Source organism: Rhinoderma darwinii, chromosome 9 (assembly GCF_050947455.1).
Source record: "Rhinoderma darwinii isolate aRhiDar2 chromosome 9, aRhiDar2.hap1, whole genome shotgun sequence".
Lineage (NCBI taxonomy): Eukaryota > Metazoa > Chordata > Amphibia > Anura > Rhinodermatidae > Rhinoderma > Rhinoderma darwinii.
The window spans coordinates 79,709,513-79,729,229 of NC_134695.1; the positions used below are offsets into that span (position 1 = coordinate 79,709,513).

Sequence of the window (19,717 nt, forward strand, 5' to 3'; positions counted from 1 at the left end):
TGTCTCCTACATAATGTGTTCAGTGCTGTAATGTAGATAACAGTGGTCCTAGTAATAAAGAGGCTGTCACCAGATTATAAATGTCCTGTCTCCTACATAATGTGATCAGCGCTGTAATTTAGATAACAGTGGTCCTAGTAATAAAGAGACTGTCACCAGATTATAAATGTCCTGTCTCCTACATAATGTGATCAGTGCTATAATGTAGATAACAGCGGTCCTAGTAATAAAAAGGCTGTCACCAGATTATAAGTGTCCTGTCTCCTGCATAATGTGATCAGTGCTGTAATGTAGATAACAGTGGTCCTAGTAATAAAGAGGCTGTCACCAGATTATAAATGTCCTGTCTCCTACATAATGTGATCAGTGCTATAATGTAGATAACAGCGGTCCTAGTAATAAAGAGGCTGTCACCAGATTATAAGTGTCCTGTCTTCTACATAATGTGATCAGTGCTATAATGTAGATAACAGCGGTCCTAGTAATAAAGAGGCTGTCACCAGATTATAAGTGTCCTGTCTCCTACATAATGTGATCAGTGCTGTAATGTAGATAACAGTGGTCCTAGTAATAAAGAGGCTGTCACCAGATTATAAATGTCCTGTCTCCTACATAATGTGATCAGCGCTGTAATTTAGATAACAGTGGTCCTAGTAATAAAGAGACTGTCACCAGATTATAAATGTCCTGTCTCCTGCATAATGTGATCAATGCTGTAATGTAGATAACAGTGGTCTTAGTAATAAAGAGGCTGTCACCAGATTATAAGTGCCCTGTCTCCTACATAATGTGATCGGTGCTGTAATGTAGATAACAGTGGTCCTAGTAATAAAGAGGCTCTGTCACCAGATTATAAGGCTGGATTCACACGAGGATGTTACGTCCGTAATGGACAAAACTTATTTCGGCCGCAAGTCCCGGACCGAACACAGTGCAGGGAGCCGGGCTCCTAGCATCATAGTTATGTACGATGCTAGGAGTCCCTGCCTCGCTGCCGGACAACTATCCCGTACTGTAATCATGTTTTCAGTACGGGACAGTTGTCCTGGAGTGAGGCAGGGACTCCTAGCATCGTACATAACTATGCTGCTAGGAGCCCGGCTCCCTGCACTGTGTTCAGTCCGGGACTTGCGGCCGAAATACGTTCCGTCCATTACGGACGTAATGTGCTTGTGTGAATCCAGCCTAAGTGTCCTGTCTCCTACATAATGTGTTCAGTGCTGTAATGTAGATAACAGTGGTCCTAGTAATAAAGAGGCTGTCACCAGATTATAAATGTCCTGTCTCCTACATAATGTGATCAGCGCTGTAATTTAGATAACAGTGGTCCTAGTAATAAAGAGACTGTCACCAGATTATAAATGTCCTGTCTCCTACATAATGTGATCAGTGCTATAATGTAGATAACAGCGGTCCTAGTAATAAAGAGGCTGTCACCAGATTATAAGTGTCCTGTCTCCTGCATAATGTGATCAGTGCTGTAATGTAGATAACAGTGGTCCTAGTAATAAAGAGGCTGTCACCAGATTATAAATGTCCTGTCTCCTACATAATGTGATCAGTGCTATAATGTAGATAACAGCGGTCCTAGTAATAAAGAGGCTGTCACCAGATTATAAGTGTCCTGTCTCCTACATAATGTGATCAGTGCTGTAATGTAGATAACAGCGGTCCTAGTAATAAAGAGGCTGTCACCAGATTATAAGTGTCCTGTCTTCTACATAATGTGATCAGTGCTATAATGTAGATAACAGCGGTCCTAGTAATAAAGAGGCTGTCACCAGATTATAAGTGTCCTGTCTCCTACATAATGTGATCAGTGCTATAATGTAGATAACAGCGGTCCTATTAATAAAGAGGCTGTCACCAGATTATAAGTGTCCTGTCTCCTGCATAATGTGATCAATGCTGTAATGTAGATAACAGTGGTCTTAGTAATAAAGAGGCTGTCACCACATTATAAGTGTCCTGTCTCCTATATAATGTGATCAGTGCTGTAATGTAGATAACAGTGGTCCTAGTAATAAAGAGGCTGTCACCACATTATAAGTGCCCTGTCTCCTACATAATGTGATCAGTGATGTAATGTAGATAACAGCGGTCCTAGTAATAAAGAGGCTGTCACCAGATTATAAGTGTCCTGTCTCCTGCATAATGTGATCAGTGCTGTAATGTAGATAACAGTGGTCCTAGTAATAAAGAGGCTGTCACCAGATTATAAGTGTCCTGTCTCCTGCATAATGTGATCGGCGCTGTAATGTAGATAACAGTGGTCTTAGTAATAAAGAGGCTGTCACCAGATTATATGTGTCCTGTCTCCTGCATAATGTGATCAGTGCTGTAATGTAGATAACAGTGGTCCTAGTAATAAAGAGGCTGTCACCAGATTATAAGTGTCCTGTCTCCTGCATAATGTGATCGGCGCTGTAGTGTAGATAACAGTGGTCCTAGTAATAAAGAGGCTGTCACCAGATTAGAAGTGCCCTGTCTCCTACATAATGTGATCAACGCTGTAATGTAGATAACAGTGGTCCTAGTAATAAAGAGGCTGTCACCACATTATAAGTGCCCTGTCTCCTACATAATGTGATCGGCGCTGTAATGTAGAGAACAGTGGTCCTAGTAATAAAGAGGCTGTCACCAGATTATAAGTGCCCTGTCTCCTACATAATGTGATCCGCGCTGTAGTGTAGATAACAGTGGTCCTAGTAACCTCTTTATTACTAGGACCTCTTTATTACTAGGACCACTGTTATCTACACTACAGCGCCGATCACATTATGTAGGAGACATGGCATTTATAATCTGGTGACAGCCTCTTTATTACTAGGACCACTGTTATCTACACTACAGCGCCGATCACATTATGTAGGAGACAGGGCATTTATAATCTGGTGACAGCCTCTTTATTACTAGGACCACTGTTATCTACATTACAGCGCCGATCACATTATGCAGGAGACAGGACATTTATAATCTGGTGACAGCCTCTTTATTACTAGGACCACTGTTATCTACATTACAGCGCCGATCAGATTATGTAGGAGACAGGGCACTTATAATGTGGTGACAGCCTCTTTAAGCTGTTGAAACGAATGCAAAAGATGCAGGAAAAAAAGCTTCAAACGAGCGCCGCAGGTATTTTCTGCCTCCTATTAATTTCAATTGGAGGTCAGAGGCGGAAACCACTTGAGACCATCAGCCCCCCACTCACAGTAAAATGACCATCAGCCCCCCACTCACAGTAAAATGACCATCAGCCCCCCACTCACAGTAAAATGACCATCAGCCCACCACTCACAGTAAAATGACCATCAGCCCCCCACTCACAGATTCCCCCTGGTAGGGAGTGCCGCACAGGCCCCTGGTAGGGAGTGCTGCAAAGACCCCTGGTAGGGAGTGCCACACAGCCCACAGCCCCCTGGTAGGGAGTGCCACCCAGCCCCCTGGTTGATAGTGCCCTACAGCCCCCTGGTTGGTCGTGCCCCACAGCCCCCTGGTTGGTAGTGCCACACAGCCCACAGCCCCCTGGTTGGTAGTGCCCCACAGCCCCCTGGTTGGTAGTGCCACACAGCCCACAGTCCCCTGGTTGGTAGTGCCACACAGCCCCCTGGTTGGTAGTGCCACACAGCCCACAGTCCCCTGGTTGGTAGTGCCACACAGCCCCCTGGTTGGTAGTGCCACATTGCCCACAACCCCCTTGTAGTGCAAGAACTACGAAATGTCCCTGATAGCTGGCGGGCAATAGACATTCAAAAAAGGACAACTGTGCAGGAGCACAAAATACCCATCTTTCCCGGCTATCAAATAAATGTGTGGAAATAAACTAAGATATAACTTTTATTTGGTCTGAGTAAAGGATTAATCATTTTAGCTAGATGAAATAAAAGTTATATCTTAGTTTATTTCCACACATTTATTTGATAGCCGGGAAAGATGGGTATTTTGTGCTCCTGCACAGTTGTCCTTTTTTGTAGGTAGTGCCACACAGCCCACAGCCCCCCTGTAGATAGCAACCCCCGCCCCCTTACAGTAAAGATAGCGCCACTGTAGATCCCTGAAGGAGCGGAATCCCCATGTGGAGCGCTGCTTGATGTCTCTGTCCATATATGGACAGTGACATCAGGGAAAACTCCTGAATCGGAATCCCCGGTCACAGCGTTGCTGACGCTGTGACCGTCGATTCCACTCCAGGAGAAGCTCCTGTCGTCTGTGTCCATGACGTCATTGGCTTCTCCTGGAGTGAAATCCCCAGTCATAGCGTCTGCAACGCTGTGGCCGGGGATTCCGCTCCTTCAGGGAGCTACTGTGGCGATAGTAGATAGCAGAGCAGGGAGATACCTCTCTGCTCCGCTATAGTGCCGTCACTACCGCTATAGCAGCCGCAGCAGCTGCTAGCGGCGCCACCGCCCTCATGCCAGGTGTCACCGCTAGCAGCCGCTATGGCTGCTACAGCGGTAGCGACGGCAACTAAGTTAAGAAGCGCCCGAGTGGAAAGGCGACTGCAGTTAGTGTGTGTATCCCCGCTGGTAGTTTCAACTGCGCGGGGATGCACACACTCGCTGGCGCCCCTCTTGCAGTGTGGAGGTTGGCGCCCTGTGCGACCGGACTGGTCGAAAGTATCCAAGGCCGGCCATGATTGTGATGACTGATAACTCACAGAGGGGAGTAGTCTTGAGCGTCTCTGACTGAACTCCAGGCCTCGGGGGGTTCCGGGGATGCAAATCTTGATGAACCCACTGGAGGTTTGGCAAAGGGAACTCCATAGAAGGCGTCGATGGTTCGGTTTGTCTCCTTCACTGACAGTTTCTTCCCCCGCAGTTTCCCATACTGAGTCCACACCTGAGGGTGACCATCCTCCAGTCCTGTAAGCAGCAGAATTACAATATATATTTCACTCCTTATATATGGATTCAATCCTTGTCAAACACTGTAAATGCATTACATTACTAATTCTGTTACATCCTGTATTATACTCCAGAGCTGCACTCACTATTCTGCTGGTGGAGTCGCTGTGTACATACATTACATTACTTATCCTGTACTGATCCTGAGTTATATCCTGTATTATACTCCAGAGCTGCAATCATTATTCTGCTGGTGGAGTCACTGTGTACATACATTACATTACTTATCCTGTACTGATCCTGAGTTACATCCTGTATTATACTCCGGAGCTGCACTCACTATTCTGCTGGTGGAGTCACTGTGTACATACATTACATTACTTATCCTGTACTGATCCTGAGTTACATCCTGTATTATACTCCAGAGCTGCACTCACTATTCTGCTGGTAGAGTTACTGTGTACATACATTACTTATCCTGTACTGATCCTGAGTTACATCCTGTATTATACTCCAGAGCTGCACTCACTATTCTGCTGGTGGAGTCACTGTGTACATACATTACATTACTTATCCTGTACTTATCCTGAGTTACAGCCTGTATTATACTCCAGAGCTGCACTCACTATTCTGCTGGTGGAGTCACTGTGTACATACATTACTTATCCTGTACTGATCCTGAGTTACATTCTGTATTATACTCCAGAGCTGCCCTCACTATTCTGCTGGTGGAGTCACTGTGTACATACATTACTTATCCTGTACTGATCCTGAGTTACATCCTGTATTAGGCTATGTTCACACGGGGTATTTTGCAGAGTTTTTTGACGCGGAAACCGCGTCGCAAAACTCGACAAAAACGGCCCGAGAACGCCTCCCATTGATTTCAATGGGAGGCGTCGGCGTCTTTTTCCCACGAGCAGTAAAACTGCCTCGCGGGAAAAAGAAGCGACATGCCCTATCTTCGGGCGCTTCCACCTCTGACCTCACATTGACTTCAATGGGAGGCAGGAGAAAGCGTATTTCTCGCTGTTTTTTATGCCCGCGGCGGCGCTCAATGGCCGCGGGCGAAAAATGGCGCGATAATCGCCGCGAAAATCGGCGTGCAGGGAGAGGAATATCTGCCTCAAAGTTCCAAACGGAATTTTGAGGCAGATATTCCTCCCCCAAAATACTCCGTGTGAACATAGCCTTATACTCCAGAGCTGCACTCACTATTCTGCTGGTGGAGTCACTGTGTACATACATTACATTACTTATCCTGTACTGATCCTGAGTTACATCCTGTATTATACTCCAGAGCTGCACTCACTATTCTGCTGGTGGAGTCACTGTGTACATACATTACTTATCCTGTACTGATCCTGAGTTACATCCTGTATTATACTCCAGAGCTGCACTCACTATTCTGCTGGTGGAGTCACTGTGTACATACATTACATTACTTATCCTGTACTGATCCTGAGTTATATTCTGTATTATACTCCAGAGCTGCACTCACTATTCTGCTGGTGGGGTCACTGTGTACATACATTACATTACTTATTCTGTACTGATCCTGAGTTACATCCTGTATTATACTCCAGAGCTGCACTCACTATTCTGCTGGTGGAATCACTGTGTACATACATTACATTACTTATCCTGTACTGATCCTGAGTTACATCCTGTATTATACCCCAGAGCTGCCCTCACTATTCTGCTGGTGGAGTCACTGTGTACATACATTACATTACTTATCCTGTACTGATCCTGAGTTACATCCTGTATTATACTCCAGAGCTGCACTCACTATTCTGCTGGTGGAGTCACTGTGTACATACATTACATTACTTATCCTGTACTGATCCTGCGTTACATCCTGTATTATACTCCGGAGCTGCACTCACTATTCTGCTGGTGGAGTCACTGTGTACATACATTACTTATCCTGTACTGATCCTGAGTGACACCCTGTATACTCCAGAGCTGCCCTCACTATGCTACTGGTTATTAGTGGAAACAGTCAGCAAGCTTTTGGACAGATAACCTCCTTATAGCATAGCTGAGCTCCTATATTCCAGATTTCATATCACTAGAGCAGGGTCGGGAACCTATGGCTCGCGAGCCAGATATGGCTCTTTTGATGGCCGTATCTGGCTCGCAGACAGGGCTCCTACCTGTCTATGGGAAGGATGCATGCACCGCGCTCCATCAGGCCGCGGTGCACGCTGATATTGGTAGTTCTTTGATGGCCTGATAAGCATTGGCGGCAGTGGTGAGCGGCAGGGAGCATGGACTACATTTCCCATAACTCCCTGCATAGCCGCGCCGTCTGCAAGCACGCACCTGCGTCCCCTAGTGAAGCGGCATCTGCCTCCTCCCTTGTGTCTCCCTTGGACGTTCCAGAAACCCCTGGCTGTGCTGCTGCTTTGAATGTGAACATTATAACATGGAAATTGTTACACAGCCTCATGGTCAGCAGCAGTGAGCTGCATCAATAAAGGGGCTGTGTAATACAGTGTGTCCCACCAACCCCCCCTTCCCACTTCACCCCTGAAAATAATCCCACATAATCCATTATATAGCCCCCCCCAAAAAAAAAAAAAAAATATGGCCTTAAAAAACATCTGCCACCCATATTACACTCTTGGGGGCTTTAAATTAATCTCTTGTGGGCATAAGAAACTGATTTAAAGGACCACTATCAGGGCAAAAATCTGTTCTGAGCGCTTCTTTACAGCTCTGGAGGTCTCCCAGAGCTGTAATAAAGCGCTCAGGAACGGCGCCCGTGCTATATGTTATTGGGGCGCTAGCCCCTGTTTTTACCTTCTCCCATAATGCAGCGATTCCACCCGATGACGTATCTGTGTGGGATCGCTGCATATACTTTCACTCTAGCACGCATGCGCCGCCGGCTCTGCCTCCTCGGCGCTTGCTGAACCGAGGAGACATGAGCTTCATAACCCCCTCCATTTATATTCGTTGTGCTCCGCAGCTCTTACTTCCGCGTTGAACCGTGCATCTTACGTCGTGCTGCCACTGGTGCGCATACGCTGCCAGCAGATTCCATTTACCTCTATGGAGAGAGAGGGAGCAGCGTGACGTAAGATGCAGGGATCAACCCGGTAGTCGGAGCTGCAGAGCACAACGAATATAACTAGTTAGTGAAGAAGATGGCTAAAAGAAAGAAGGATGAGGAGTATCGTACTTTTCAGCAGGAGTGGACAGACGAATTTGCCTTTGTGGAGAGAGCAGGTTCACCAGTTTGTCTTATATGCAATGATAAAATTGCATCCATGAAGCGGTCAAATATAAAGCGCCACTTTGACACACGCCATGCTTCATTTGCATCGAAATATCCTGCAGGGGACAGCAGGAAGAAAGCCTGTCAAGAGCTGCTGTGCAAAGTGCAAGCTAGTCAGCAGCAACTTCGAGTTTGGACCCAACAAGGTGACTTAAATTCGGCTAGCTTTGTTGGTGCTTTGGCAATTGTCAGAAACGGAAAACCATTCACAGATGGGGAGTATGCCAAAACATTTATGCTTGATGTTGCCAATGAACTTTTTGATGATTTTCCGGATAAAGCCAAGATTATCAAACGGATAAAAGACATGCCTCTGTCAGCAAGAACAGTTCATGACCGTGCCATCATGATGGCAAATCAGATTGAGGCATCCCAAGTGAAGGACATAAATACAGCTCTGTTCTTTTCTCTTGCTTTGGATGAATCAACTGACGTAAGCCATATATCTCCGTTCAGCATCATTGCAAGGTATGCTGTCGGTGACACGTTACATGAGGAAAGTCTTGCTGTTTTGCCTCTGAAAGGGACAACAAGAGGGGATGATTTGTTCAAGTCATTCACTGAGTTCACTAAAGAAAAAAATCTACCAATGCATAAACTTATTTCAGTGTGTACTGATGGTGCTCCATGCATGGTAGGAAAAAACAAAGGATTTGTAGCGCTTCTTCGTGAACATGAAAAAAGACCTATCCTTAGTTTTCACTGCATCCTACATCAGGAGGCACTTTGTGCTCAGATGTTTGGTGAGCAGCTTGGTGAGGTGATGTCACTTGTCATTCAGGTGGTCAACTTTATTGTTGCCCGTGCTTTAAATGATCGCCAGTTTAAAACACTCCTGGATGAAGTTGGGAATAATTATCCTGGTCTGCTTCTGCACAGCAACGTGCGCTGGCTGTCAAGAGGGAAGGTGCTCAGCCGTTTCGCAGCTTGTCTGAGTGAAATACGAACTTTTCTTGAAATGAAAAACGTTGACCATCCTGAGTTGTCCAACACTGAGTGGCTCCTGAAGTTCTTCTATCTTGTAGATATGACTGAACATCTGAACCAGCTCAATGTGAAAATGCAAGGCGTTGGTAATACAGTTTTATCGCTTCAACAAGCTGTGTTTGCATTTGAAAATAAGCTGGAACTGTTTATCGCAGACATTGAAACAGGTCGTTTAATACACTTTGAAAAACTGGGAGAGTTTAAAGATGCATGCACAGCAAATGACCCTGCACAACATCTTGATATTCAGCAGCTAGCAGGCTTTACATCCAATCTCCTGCAATCATTCAAAGCGCGCTTTGGAGAATTTCGTGAGCACACTCGTCTTTTTAAGTTCATCACTCATCCACATGAGTGTGCACTGGACAGCACTGACCTGAGTTATATCCCTGGTGTCTCCATCAGAGATTTTGAGCTACAAGCTGCTGACCTGAAGGCTTCAGACATGTGGGTGAATAAGTTTAAATCACTTAATGAAGATTTGGAAAAACTTGCACGACAGCAAGCAGAGTTGGCAAGCAAACACAAGTGGAGAGAAATGAAACAACTCCAACATGCAGACCAGCTGATTGTCAAAACTTGGAATGCACTTCCTGTCACATACCAAACACTGCAGCGTGTGGGTATTGCTGTACTGACAATGTTTGGCTCTACCTATGCATGCGAGCAGTCTTTCTCACATCTAAAGCACATCAAGACTAACATACGTTCACGTTTAACGGATGGAAGTCTCAACGCCTGCATGAAGCTAAACCTCACCACGTATGAACCAGATTACAAAGCCATCAGCAAATCCATGCAGCACCAGAAGTCACATTAACGGTAGGAAGTATTCTATTCATCGTTGGTTAGCAACAGCATTAAAACGTTATTATGTTATAAAAAAAAGAGTTCGGAGATTTGTTGTTCTTTAAAATTAAATACAAGTCAATGTGTGCACTTTATGTACAGTGAGACTATTTAATAAAGTTCAATTATTTATTACGCTGGGTGTGCCTGCTTGTATGTACCACTTTAAGTAGTAAATGCTTTAGTTCCCTATGGGTCTGAGCCTCTCTTTTTTGTTCATTTTCTGTAAGACCAACACTTTTAAAAGGGCCACTGACAGATACAATTGCTCCAGCGGTCACTTAGTACACAAAGGAGTGTTCCTCTCTGCTGCACTAAGCCACCGCTGGACCTAAACAATAATTCGCTGTAAAATAATAAAATAGATAATTGACATAACTGACAATGCGTTGTGTGACATGTCCAACATTCCAGCTTCTTTCTTCTGCGAATGCCTCAAAGCTGGCATTCTCTCAACATCAGGTGGGAAGAATGCCAGCTTCCAGTCATGCGCAGGAAAAAGAAGAAGCCAGACTGCTGGACTGATGTCATGCATCGCAAGCTCACAATGTAAGTTATTTATTTAATTTTTTTACTGCTAATTACCATTGTTTCAGTCCAGTTGTGGCTTTATACAGCAGGGAGGAGCATTCCTTGCTGTACTAAGTGAACATTGGAGCGATTGATCTGTCAATGGCCCTTTAAACATATTGTACGGCTCTCGCGGAATTAATATTTCAAAATATGTGGCGTTTACGGCTCTCTTAGCCAAAAAGGTTCCTGACCCCTGCACTAGAGCAATCTCTGTGCAGACCCTAAACAAGCGGAAAATGCTGGCAGATTTCAGCGCTGCAGTAATATAGGTGGCACTCTTTATTATTAATAATTGTGGTCCTATCAGGACTAAAATATATGGTAAAGAGAGAGATTCCCAGTAGTCACAGCAGTGCCCCCCTGCTGGAAGAAATATTTAAAGGAACAGGCATGGTTTTCCCTCACCTGATACCAGGGCTCCCAGGAGGAGAGTGAGGAGCAGGAGAGCCATAAGGAGATGGTGCGGTGTGCGCGTTCTGTGGTCTGGGTGTCCGGTGGATCTGAGATTTATCTGCACTCACCCCATGATCTCTGCACATATCACACTTTGCTCTCTGCTGCAATCACAGAGCTGTGCCAGGAACAAAGGCATGTTATTATCCAGGGGGCAGCATGGCAAAGAGCCAGAGGGCACTGCCCCACGGGTCGGAGAGAGGTAGCACAGAGTGTGAACACAGTCAGGGCCGCGCTGCATGCTCCCGGCACATAGGGCTCTGTATATCTCCATAGCTGCTGACTGGGGGGGGGGGGGACGACTGATCAGGAATTTATCATCCATTATATACACAGATCCTAATCGTTCACCTAAACCGACCCCCCGCTTCTCTCTCAAGCCTTTATAGCAAAACTAATTTATTGGAAGCAAAACCCATAACCCTATCACTTTGCTGATGGCCATTTCCACACCGCAGTATTTTACATTAGTGTTTGTAATCCAAAACCTGGAAACCAGAAGAGGAGCACGGCGGAGGCAGAAATCTCTCCATTATAGTATTTTCTGACTGACGGTGAAATACAAGTCATGCAAAGAACGGCCCCCAACATCACTAATGTATGACGGCTTATCACCGGTGTGTGACATCACTAACGTATGACGGCTTATCACCGGTGTGTGACATCACTAATGTATGACGGCTTATCACCGGTGTGTGACATCACTAATGTATGACGTATTATCACTGGTGTGTGACATCACTAATGTATGACGTATTATCACCGGTGTGTGACATCACTAATGTATGACGGCTTATCACCGGTGTGTGACATCACTAATGTATGACGTATTATCACCGGTGTGTGACATCACTAATGTATGACGGCTTATCACCGGTGTGTGACATCACTAATGTATGACGGCTTATCACCGGTGTGTGACATCACTAATGTATGACGGCTTATCACCGGTGTGTGACATCACTAATGTATGACGGCTTATCACCGGTGTGTGACATTACTAATGTATGACGGCTTATCACCGGTGTGTGACATCACTAATGTATGACGGATTATCACCGGTGTGTGACATCACTAATATATGACGGCTTATCACCGGTGTGTGACATCACTAATGTATGACGGCTTATCACCGGTGTGTGACATCACTAATGTATGACGTATTATCACCGGTGTGTGACATCACTAATATATGACGGCTTATCACCGGTGTGTGACATCACAATGTATGACGGCTTATCACCGGTGTGTGACATCACTAATGTATGACGGCTTATCACCGGTGTGTCACATCACTAATGTATGACGGGTTATCACCGGTGTGTGACATCACTAATGTATGACAAATTATCACCGGTGTGTGACATCACTAATGTATGACGGCTTATCACCGGTGTGTGACATCACTAATATATGACGGATTATCACTGGTGTGTGACATCACTAATATAATACGGATTATCACCGGTGTGTGACATCACTAATGTATGACGGCTTATCACCGGTGTGTCACATCACTAATGTATGACGGGTTATCACCGGTGTGTGACATCACTAATGTATGACAAATTATCACCGGTGTGTGACATCACTAATGTATGACGGCTTATCACCGGTGTGTGACATCACTAATGTATGACGTATTATCACTGGTGTGTGACATCACTAATGTATGACAAATTATCACCGGTGTGTGACATCACTAATGTATGACGGCTTATCACCGGTGTGTGACATCACTAATATATGACGGATTATCACTGGTGTGTGACATCACTAATATAATACGGATTATCACCGGTGTGTGACATCACTAATGTATGACGGCTTATCACCGGTGTGTCACATCACTAATGTATGACGGGTTATCACCGGTGTGTGACATCACTAATGTATGACAAATTATCACCGGTGTGTGACATCACTAATGTATGACGGCTTATCACCGGTGTGTGACATCACTAATATATGACGGATTATCACTGGTGTGTGACATCACTAATATAATACGGATTATCACCGGTGTGTGACATCACTAATGTATGACGGCTTATCACCGGTGTGTGACATCACTAACGTATGACGGCTTATCACTGGTGTGTGACATCACTAATATATGACGGCTTATCACTGGTGTGTGACATCACTAATATAAAACGGATTATCACCGGTGTGTGACATCACTAATGTATGACGGATTATGACCGGTGTGTGACATCACTAATGTATGACGGATTATCACCGGTGTGTGACCTCACTAATGTATGACGGATTATCATCGGTGTGGGACATCACTAATGTATGACGGCTTATCACCGGTGTGTGACATCACTAATGTATGACGGCTTATCACCGGTGTGTGACATCACTAATGTATGACGAATTATCACCGGTGTGTGACATCACTAATGTATGACGGCTTATCACCGGTGTGTGACATCACTAATGTATGACGGCTTATCACCGGTGTGTGACATGACTAACGTATGACAGATTATCACTGGTGTGTGACATCACTAATGTATGGTGTATTATCACTGGTGTGTTTCATCACTAATGTATGACAAATTATCACCGGTGTGTGACATCACTAATGTATGACGGATTATCACTGGTGTGTGACATCACTAATGTATGGTGGAATGTCACCGGTTTGTGACATCACTAATGTATGACAAATTATCACCGGTGTGTGACATCACTAATTTATGACGTATTATCACCGGTGTGTGACATCACTAATGTATGACAAATTATCACCGGTGTGTGACATTACTAATATATGACAGATTATCACTGGTGTGTGACATCACTAATGTATGGCGGATTGTCACTGGTGTGTGACATCACTAATGTATGACGGCCTATCACTGGTGTGTGACATCACTAATGTATGACAGATTATCACTGGTGTGTGACATCACTAACGTATGACGGCTTACTTATCCTGTACTGATCCTGAGTTATATCCTGTATTATACTCCAGAGCTGCACTCACTATTCTGCTGGTGGAGTCACTGTGTACATACATTACATTACTTATCCTGTACTGATCCCGAGTTATATCCTGTATTATACTCCAGAGCTGCACTCACTATTCTGCTGGTGGAGTCACTGTGTACATACATTACATTACTTATCCTGTACTGATCCTGAGTTACATCTTGTATTATACTCCAGAGCTGCACTCACTATTCTGCTGGTGGAGTCACTGTGTACATACATTACATTACTTATCCTGTACTGATCCTGAGTTATATCCTGTATTATACTCCAGAGCTGCACTCACTATTCTGCTGGTGGAGTCACTGTGTACATACATTACTTATCCTGTACTGATCCTGAGTGACACCCTGTATACTCCAGAGCTGCCCTCACTATGCTACTGGTTATTAGTGGAAACAGTCAGCAAGCTTTTGGACAGATAACCCCCTTATAGCATAGCTGAGCTCCTATATTCCAGATTTCATATCACTAGAGCAATCTCTGTGCAGACCCTAAACAAGCGGAAAATGCTGGCAGATTTCAGCGCTGCAGTAATATAGGTGGCACTCTTTATTATTAATAATTGTGGTCCTATCAGGACTAAAATATATGGTAAAGAGAGAGATTCCCAGTAGTCACAGCAGTGCCCCCCTGCTGGAAGAAATATTTAAAGGAACAGGCATGGTTTTCCCTCACCTGATACCAGGGCTCCCAGGAGGAGAGTGAGGAGCAGGAGAGCCATAAGGAGATGGTGCGGTGTGCGCGTTCTGTGGTCTGGGTGTCCGGTGGATCTGAGATTTATCTGCACTCACCCCATGATCTCTGCACATATCACACTTTGCTCTCTGCTGCAATCACAGAGCTGTGCCAGGAACAAAGGCATGTTATTATCCAGGGGGCAGCATGGCAAAGAGCCAGAGGGCACTGCCCCACGGGTCGGAGAGAGGTAGCACAGAGTGTGAACACAGTCAGGGCCGCGCTGCATGCTCCCGGCACATAGGGCTCTGTATATCTCCATAGCTGCTGACTGGGGGGGACACTGATCAGGAATTTATCATCCATTATATACACAGATCCTAATCGTTCACCTAAACCGACCCCCCGCTTCTCTCTCAAGCCTTTATAGCAAAACTAATTTATTGGAAGCAAAACCCATAACCCTATCACTTTGCTGATGGCCATTTCCACACCGCAGTATTTTACATTAGTGTTTGTAATCCAAAACCTGGAAACCAGAAGAGGAGCACGGCGGAGGCGGAAATCTCTCCATTATAGTATTTTCTGACTGACGGTGAAATACATCACTAATGTATGACGTATTATCACTAGTGTGTGACATCACTAATGTATGACGTATTATCACCGGTGTGTGACATCACTAATGTATGACGGATTATCACTAGTGTGTGACATCACTAATGTATGACGTATTATCACTGGTGTGTGACATCACTAATGTATGACGGCTTATCACCGGTGTGTGACATCACTAATGTATGACGGCTTATCACCGGTGTGTGACATCACTAATGTATGATGGATTATCACCGGTGTGTGACATCACTAATGTATGACGTATTATCACTGGTGTGTGACATCACTAATGTATGACGTATTATCACCGGTGTGTGACATCACTAATGTATGACGTATTATCACCGGTGTGTGACATCACTAATTTATGACGGCTTATTACCGGTGTGTGACATCACTAATGTATGACGGTTTATCACCGGTGTGTGACATCACTAACGTATGATGGCTTATCACCGGTGTGTGACATCACTAATGTATGACGGCTTATCACTGGTGTGTGACATCACTAATGTATGACGGATTATCACTAATGTGTGACATCACTAATGTATGACAGATTATCACTGGTGTGTGACATCACTAATGTCTGACGGTTTATCACTGGTGTGTTACATCACTAATGTATGACGGTGTAAAGGATCTGCCAGGCACAGCTTCGGAGTTAACTCCCAGAACTAATCAGTCAGCACCTGAGAATACATCCCTGAGACTGACTCCAGCTTCCACCATTCAGGCTGGCAGGCTTAGGAGTGGGAGAGCCTATCACAGCCTGGCCAGACTCAGCTAGCTCCCGCCCTCGGTCTATTTAAGCCTGCACTTCCTGTCCCTCGGTGCTTGTGATTCTTTCCTTGTGGTTCCTGGCCCAGCTACAGCTCCTGCTATTTTTGATCCTGCTCCATACAGACCCTGGCTTACCGACTACTCTTCTGCTTTTCGTTTTGTACCTCGCACACTCCTGGCTTGACTCGGCTCGTTCACCCCTCTGGTTGCTCACGGTGTTGCCGTGGGCAACTGCCCCTTTTCCTTGCTTGTGTTCCTTTGTATGTTTGTCGTGTTTGTCGTGCACTTACTGAGCGCAGGGACCGCCGCCCAGTTGTACCCAGTCGCCTAGGGCGGGTCGTTGCAAGTAGGCAGAGACAGAGTGGCGGGTAGATTAGGGCTCACTTGTCCGTCTCCCTACCCCCTGCCGTTACATAATAACAAGCCCATACCTAGTCTACCCCTGGTCCCTGACACCACTATGGATCCCCGTGAGACCCTGGCTCAGCAAATGCAGGGTCTCTCCCTACAGGTCGAGGCCCTGGCTCAGAGGGTCAACCAGCCTGATGCTACCCTGGTAGTTCCCCTCACCGCACCTCTTGAACCCCACCTCAAGTTGCCTGACCGGTTCTCAGGGGACCGGAGGGCTTTTTTCTCCTTTCGGGAGAGTTGTAGGCTTTACTTTCGTTTAAAGCCTCATTCCTCAGGTTCTGAGAGCCAGCGGGTGGGTATAATTATGTCCCGGCTCCAGGAAGGGCCCCAAGAGTGGGCCTTCTCCTTGGCTCCTGACGCCCCTGAACTTTCCTCCGTTGATTGTTTCTTTTCTGCTCTCGGACTTATTTATGACGAGACTGACAGGACTGCCTTTGCCGAGAGTCAGCTGGTGACCTTAAGTCAGGGTAAGAGACCTGTTGAGGAGTATTGCTCTGACTTTCGGAAGTGGTGCGTAGCTTCTCGGTGGAATGACCCTGCCTTGAGGTGCCAGTTTAGGTTGGGTCTGTCGAATGCTCTGAAGGACCTGCTAGTTAGCTATCCCTCTTCTGACTCCCTAGACCAGGTTATGGCTTTAGCGGTACGACTTGACCGACGTCTCAGGGAACGACAACGTGAACGTTTATGTGTTTTCTCCTCTGACTCCCCCATGATGCCTCCGGAAGCTCCGTTGCTTCGTTCCTCCCCGAAAGATTCAGAGATACCTATGCAACTCGGGGCCTCCGTGTCCCCCCAACAACGTAGAGAATTCCGCAGGAAGAATGGTCTCTGCTTCTACTGTGGGGATGACAAGCATCAAGTGAACAACTGTCCTAAGCGTAAGAATAAGCAGCCAGAGAACTTCCGCGTCTAAGTGATCATCGGGGAGGTCACTTGGGCGCACAGGTATTTCCCGTAAATATGAAACGTACTAAGATCTTGCTTCCCTTTCAGGTCTCTTTTGGTGGTAGGTCTGCTACCGGCAGTGCCTTCGTGGATTCAGGGTCCTCTACTAATATTATGTCTGTGGAATTTGCTATGTCTCTTGCTATGCCTCTGATTGATTTGCCTAAACCTGTCCCGGTAGTGGGTATCGACTCCACTCCTCAGCATACTCCTGTTTTTGAACTCCTTGTTGGCTCCATGCATTTGGAGCAATGCTCTGTACTGGTGATGCAGGGATTATCGTCTGATCTGGTATTAGGCCTTCCCTGGTTGCAGTTGCATAATCCCACGTTTGACTGGAATACTGGGGATCTCACCAAATGGGGTAATGAATGTTGTACGTCATGTTTTTCTGTTAATTCTATTTCTCCCCCTGAGGAGGCGAACACTCTACCTGAGTTTGTTCAGGACTTCGCTGATGTTTTCTCTAGGGAGGCCTCCGAAGTGTTACCTCCTCATAGAGAATACGATTGCGCTATCGAATTGGTACCAGGAGCTAAGCTTCCTAAGGGTAGGATATTTAATCTCTCTTGTCCCGAACGTGAAGCTATGAGGGAGTATATCCAGGAATCCCTGGCCAAGGGTTACATTCGTCCCTCTTCTTCTCCGGTAGGTGCTGGCTTCTTCTTCGTGGGGAAGAAGGATGGTGGTCTTAGGCCATGCATTGACTACCGTAGCCTGAATAAGGTCACGGTAAGGAACCAGTATCCCCTTCCTTTGATTCCTGATCTCTTTAATCAGGTTCAGGGGGCCCAATGGTTTTCTAAATTGGATCTACGGGGGGTGTATAACCTTATTCGCATCAAAGAGGGGGATGAGTGGAAGACTGCGTTTAACACGCTCGAAGGCCATTTCGAATACCTCGTCATGCCCTTTGGGTTGTGTAATGCCCCTGCGGTCTTCCAGAATTTCATAAATGAGATTTTGAGAGATTACCTGGGTAATTTTCTTGTAGTGTACCTTGATGACATACTGGTGTTTTCCAAGGACTGGTCCTCTCACATTGAGCATGTCAGGAAGGTGCTCCAGGTCCTTCGGGAAAACAAACTGTTTGCCAAAACCGAAAAATGTGTGTTTGGGGTACAGGAGATTCCATTTTTGGGTCAAATCCTCACTCCTCATGAATTCCGCATGGACCCCGCCAAGGTTCAGGCTGTGGCGGAATGGGTCCAACCTGCCTCCCTGAAGGCGTTACAGTGTTTTTTGGGGTTCGCTAATTATTACAGGAGATTTATTGCTAACTTCTCGGTCATCGCTAAGCCCCTTACGGACCTCACTCGCAAAGGTGCTGATCTCCTCCACTGGCCTCCTGAGGCTGTCCAGGCTTTTGAGGTCCTTAAGAAGTGCTTTGTCTCGGCCCCGGTGCTGGTTCAGCCCAACCAAATGGAGCCATTTATCGTGGAAGTTGACGCATCTGAGGTGGGAGTGGGGGCTGTCTTGTCCCAGGGTACCAGGTCCCTCACCCATCTCCGCCCCTGTGCCTACTTCTCCAGGAAGTTTTCGCCAACTGAAAGTAACTATGATATTGGCAACCGCGAACTCTTAGCCATTAAATGGGCATTTGAAGAGTGGCGCCACTTCCTGGAGGGGGCTAGGCACCAGGTAACGGTCCTTACCGACCACAAGAATCTGGTTTTCCTAGAATCTGCCCGGAGGCTAAACCCGAGACAAGCTCGATGGGCGTTATTTTTTACCAGATTCAATTTTTTGGTTACCTATAGGGCTGGGTCTAAAAATATTAAGGCTGATGCACTGTCGCGTAGCTTCATGGCCAGCCCTCCTTCGGAGGAAGATCCTGCTTGTATTTTGCCTCCAGGTATAATCATTTCCTCGATCGATTCTGATTTAGTCTCTGATATTGCTGCTGATCAAGGTGCAGCTCCCGGGAACCTTCCTGAGGACAAGCTGTTTGTTCCCCTGCAATTCCGGCTAAGGGTACTCAGGGAAAATCATGACTCCGCACTATCTGGTCATCCAGGCATCCTGGGTACCAAACACCTCATTTCCAGAAATTATTGGTGGCCTGGGTTGCCTAAAGACATTAAGGCCTACGTCGCCGCTTGTGAGGTTTGTGCTAGGTCCAAGACTCCCAGGTCCCGACCAGCGGGCTTACTGCGTTCGTTGCCCATTCCCCAGAGACCGTGGACACATATCTCCATGGATTTTATCACCGATTTGCCTCCATCCCAAGGCAAGTCGGTGGTGTGGGTGGTGGTGGACCGCTTCAGTAAGATGTGCCACTTTG

The 19,717-nt window shown here is 46.0% G+C and overlaps 2 protein-coding genes across 2 annotated transcripts in view; one reads left to right on the plus strand and one right to left on the minus strand.

Annotated features, from left to right (window-relative positions):
• Nucleotides 1-11,056, minus strand: part of LOC142661060 (fatty acyl-CoA hydrolase precursor, medium chain-like) — a 32,785-nt gene extending 21,729 nt beyond the window's left edge. Inside the window, exons 1-2 of the mRNA XM_075838271.1 lie at nt 10,948-11,056; nt 4,661-4,865 (exon numbers count right to left, since the gene is read on the minus strand). Of these exons, the coding sequence (XP_075694386.1) occupies nt 4,661-4,865; nt 10,948-10,993 (251 nt within the window). The 5' untranslated portion in view covers nt 10,994-11,056. The remainder of the gene's footprint in view (nt 1-4,660; nt 4,866-10,947) is intronic.
• The window catches only part of UBA2 (ubiquitin like modifier activating enzyme 2), a 110,399-nt gene that overhangs the window by 60,995 nt on the left and 29,687 nt on the right, over nt 1-19,717 (plus strand). The window lies entirely within an intron of this gene.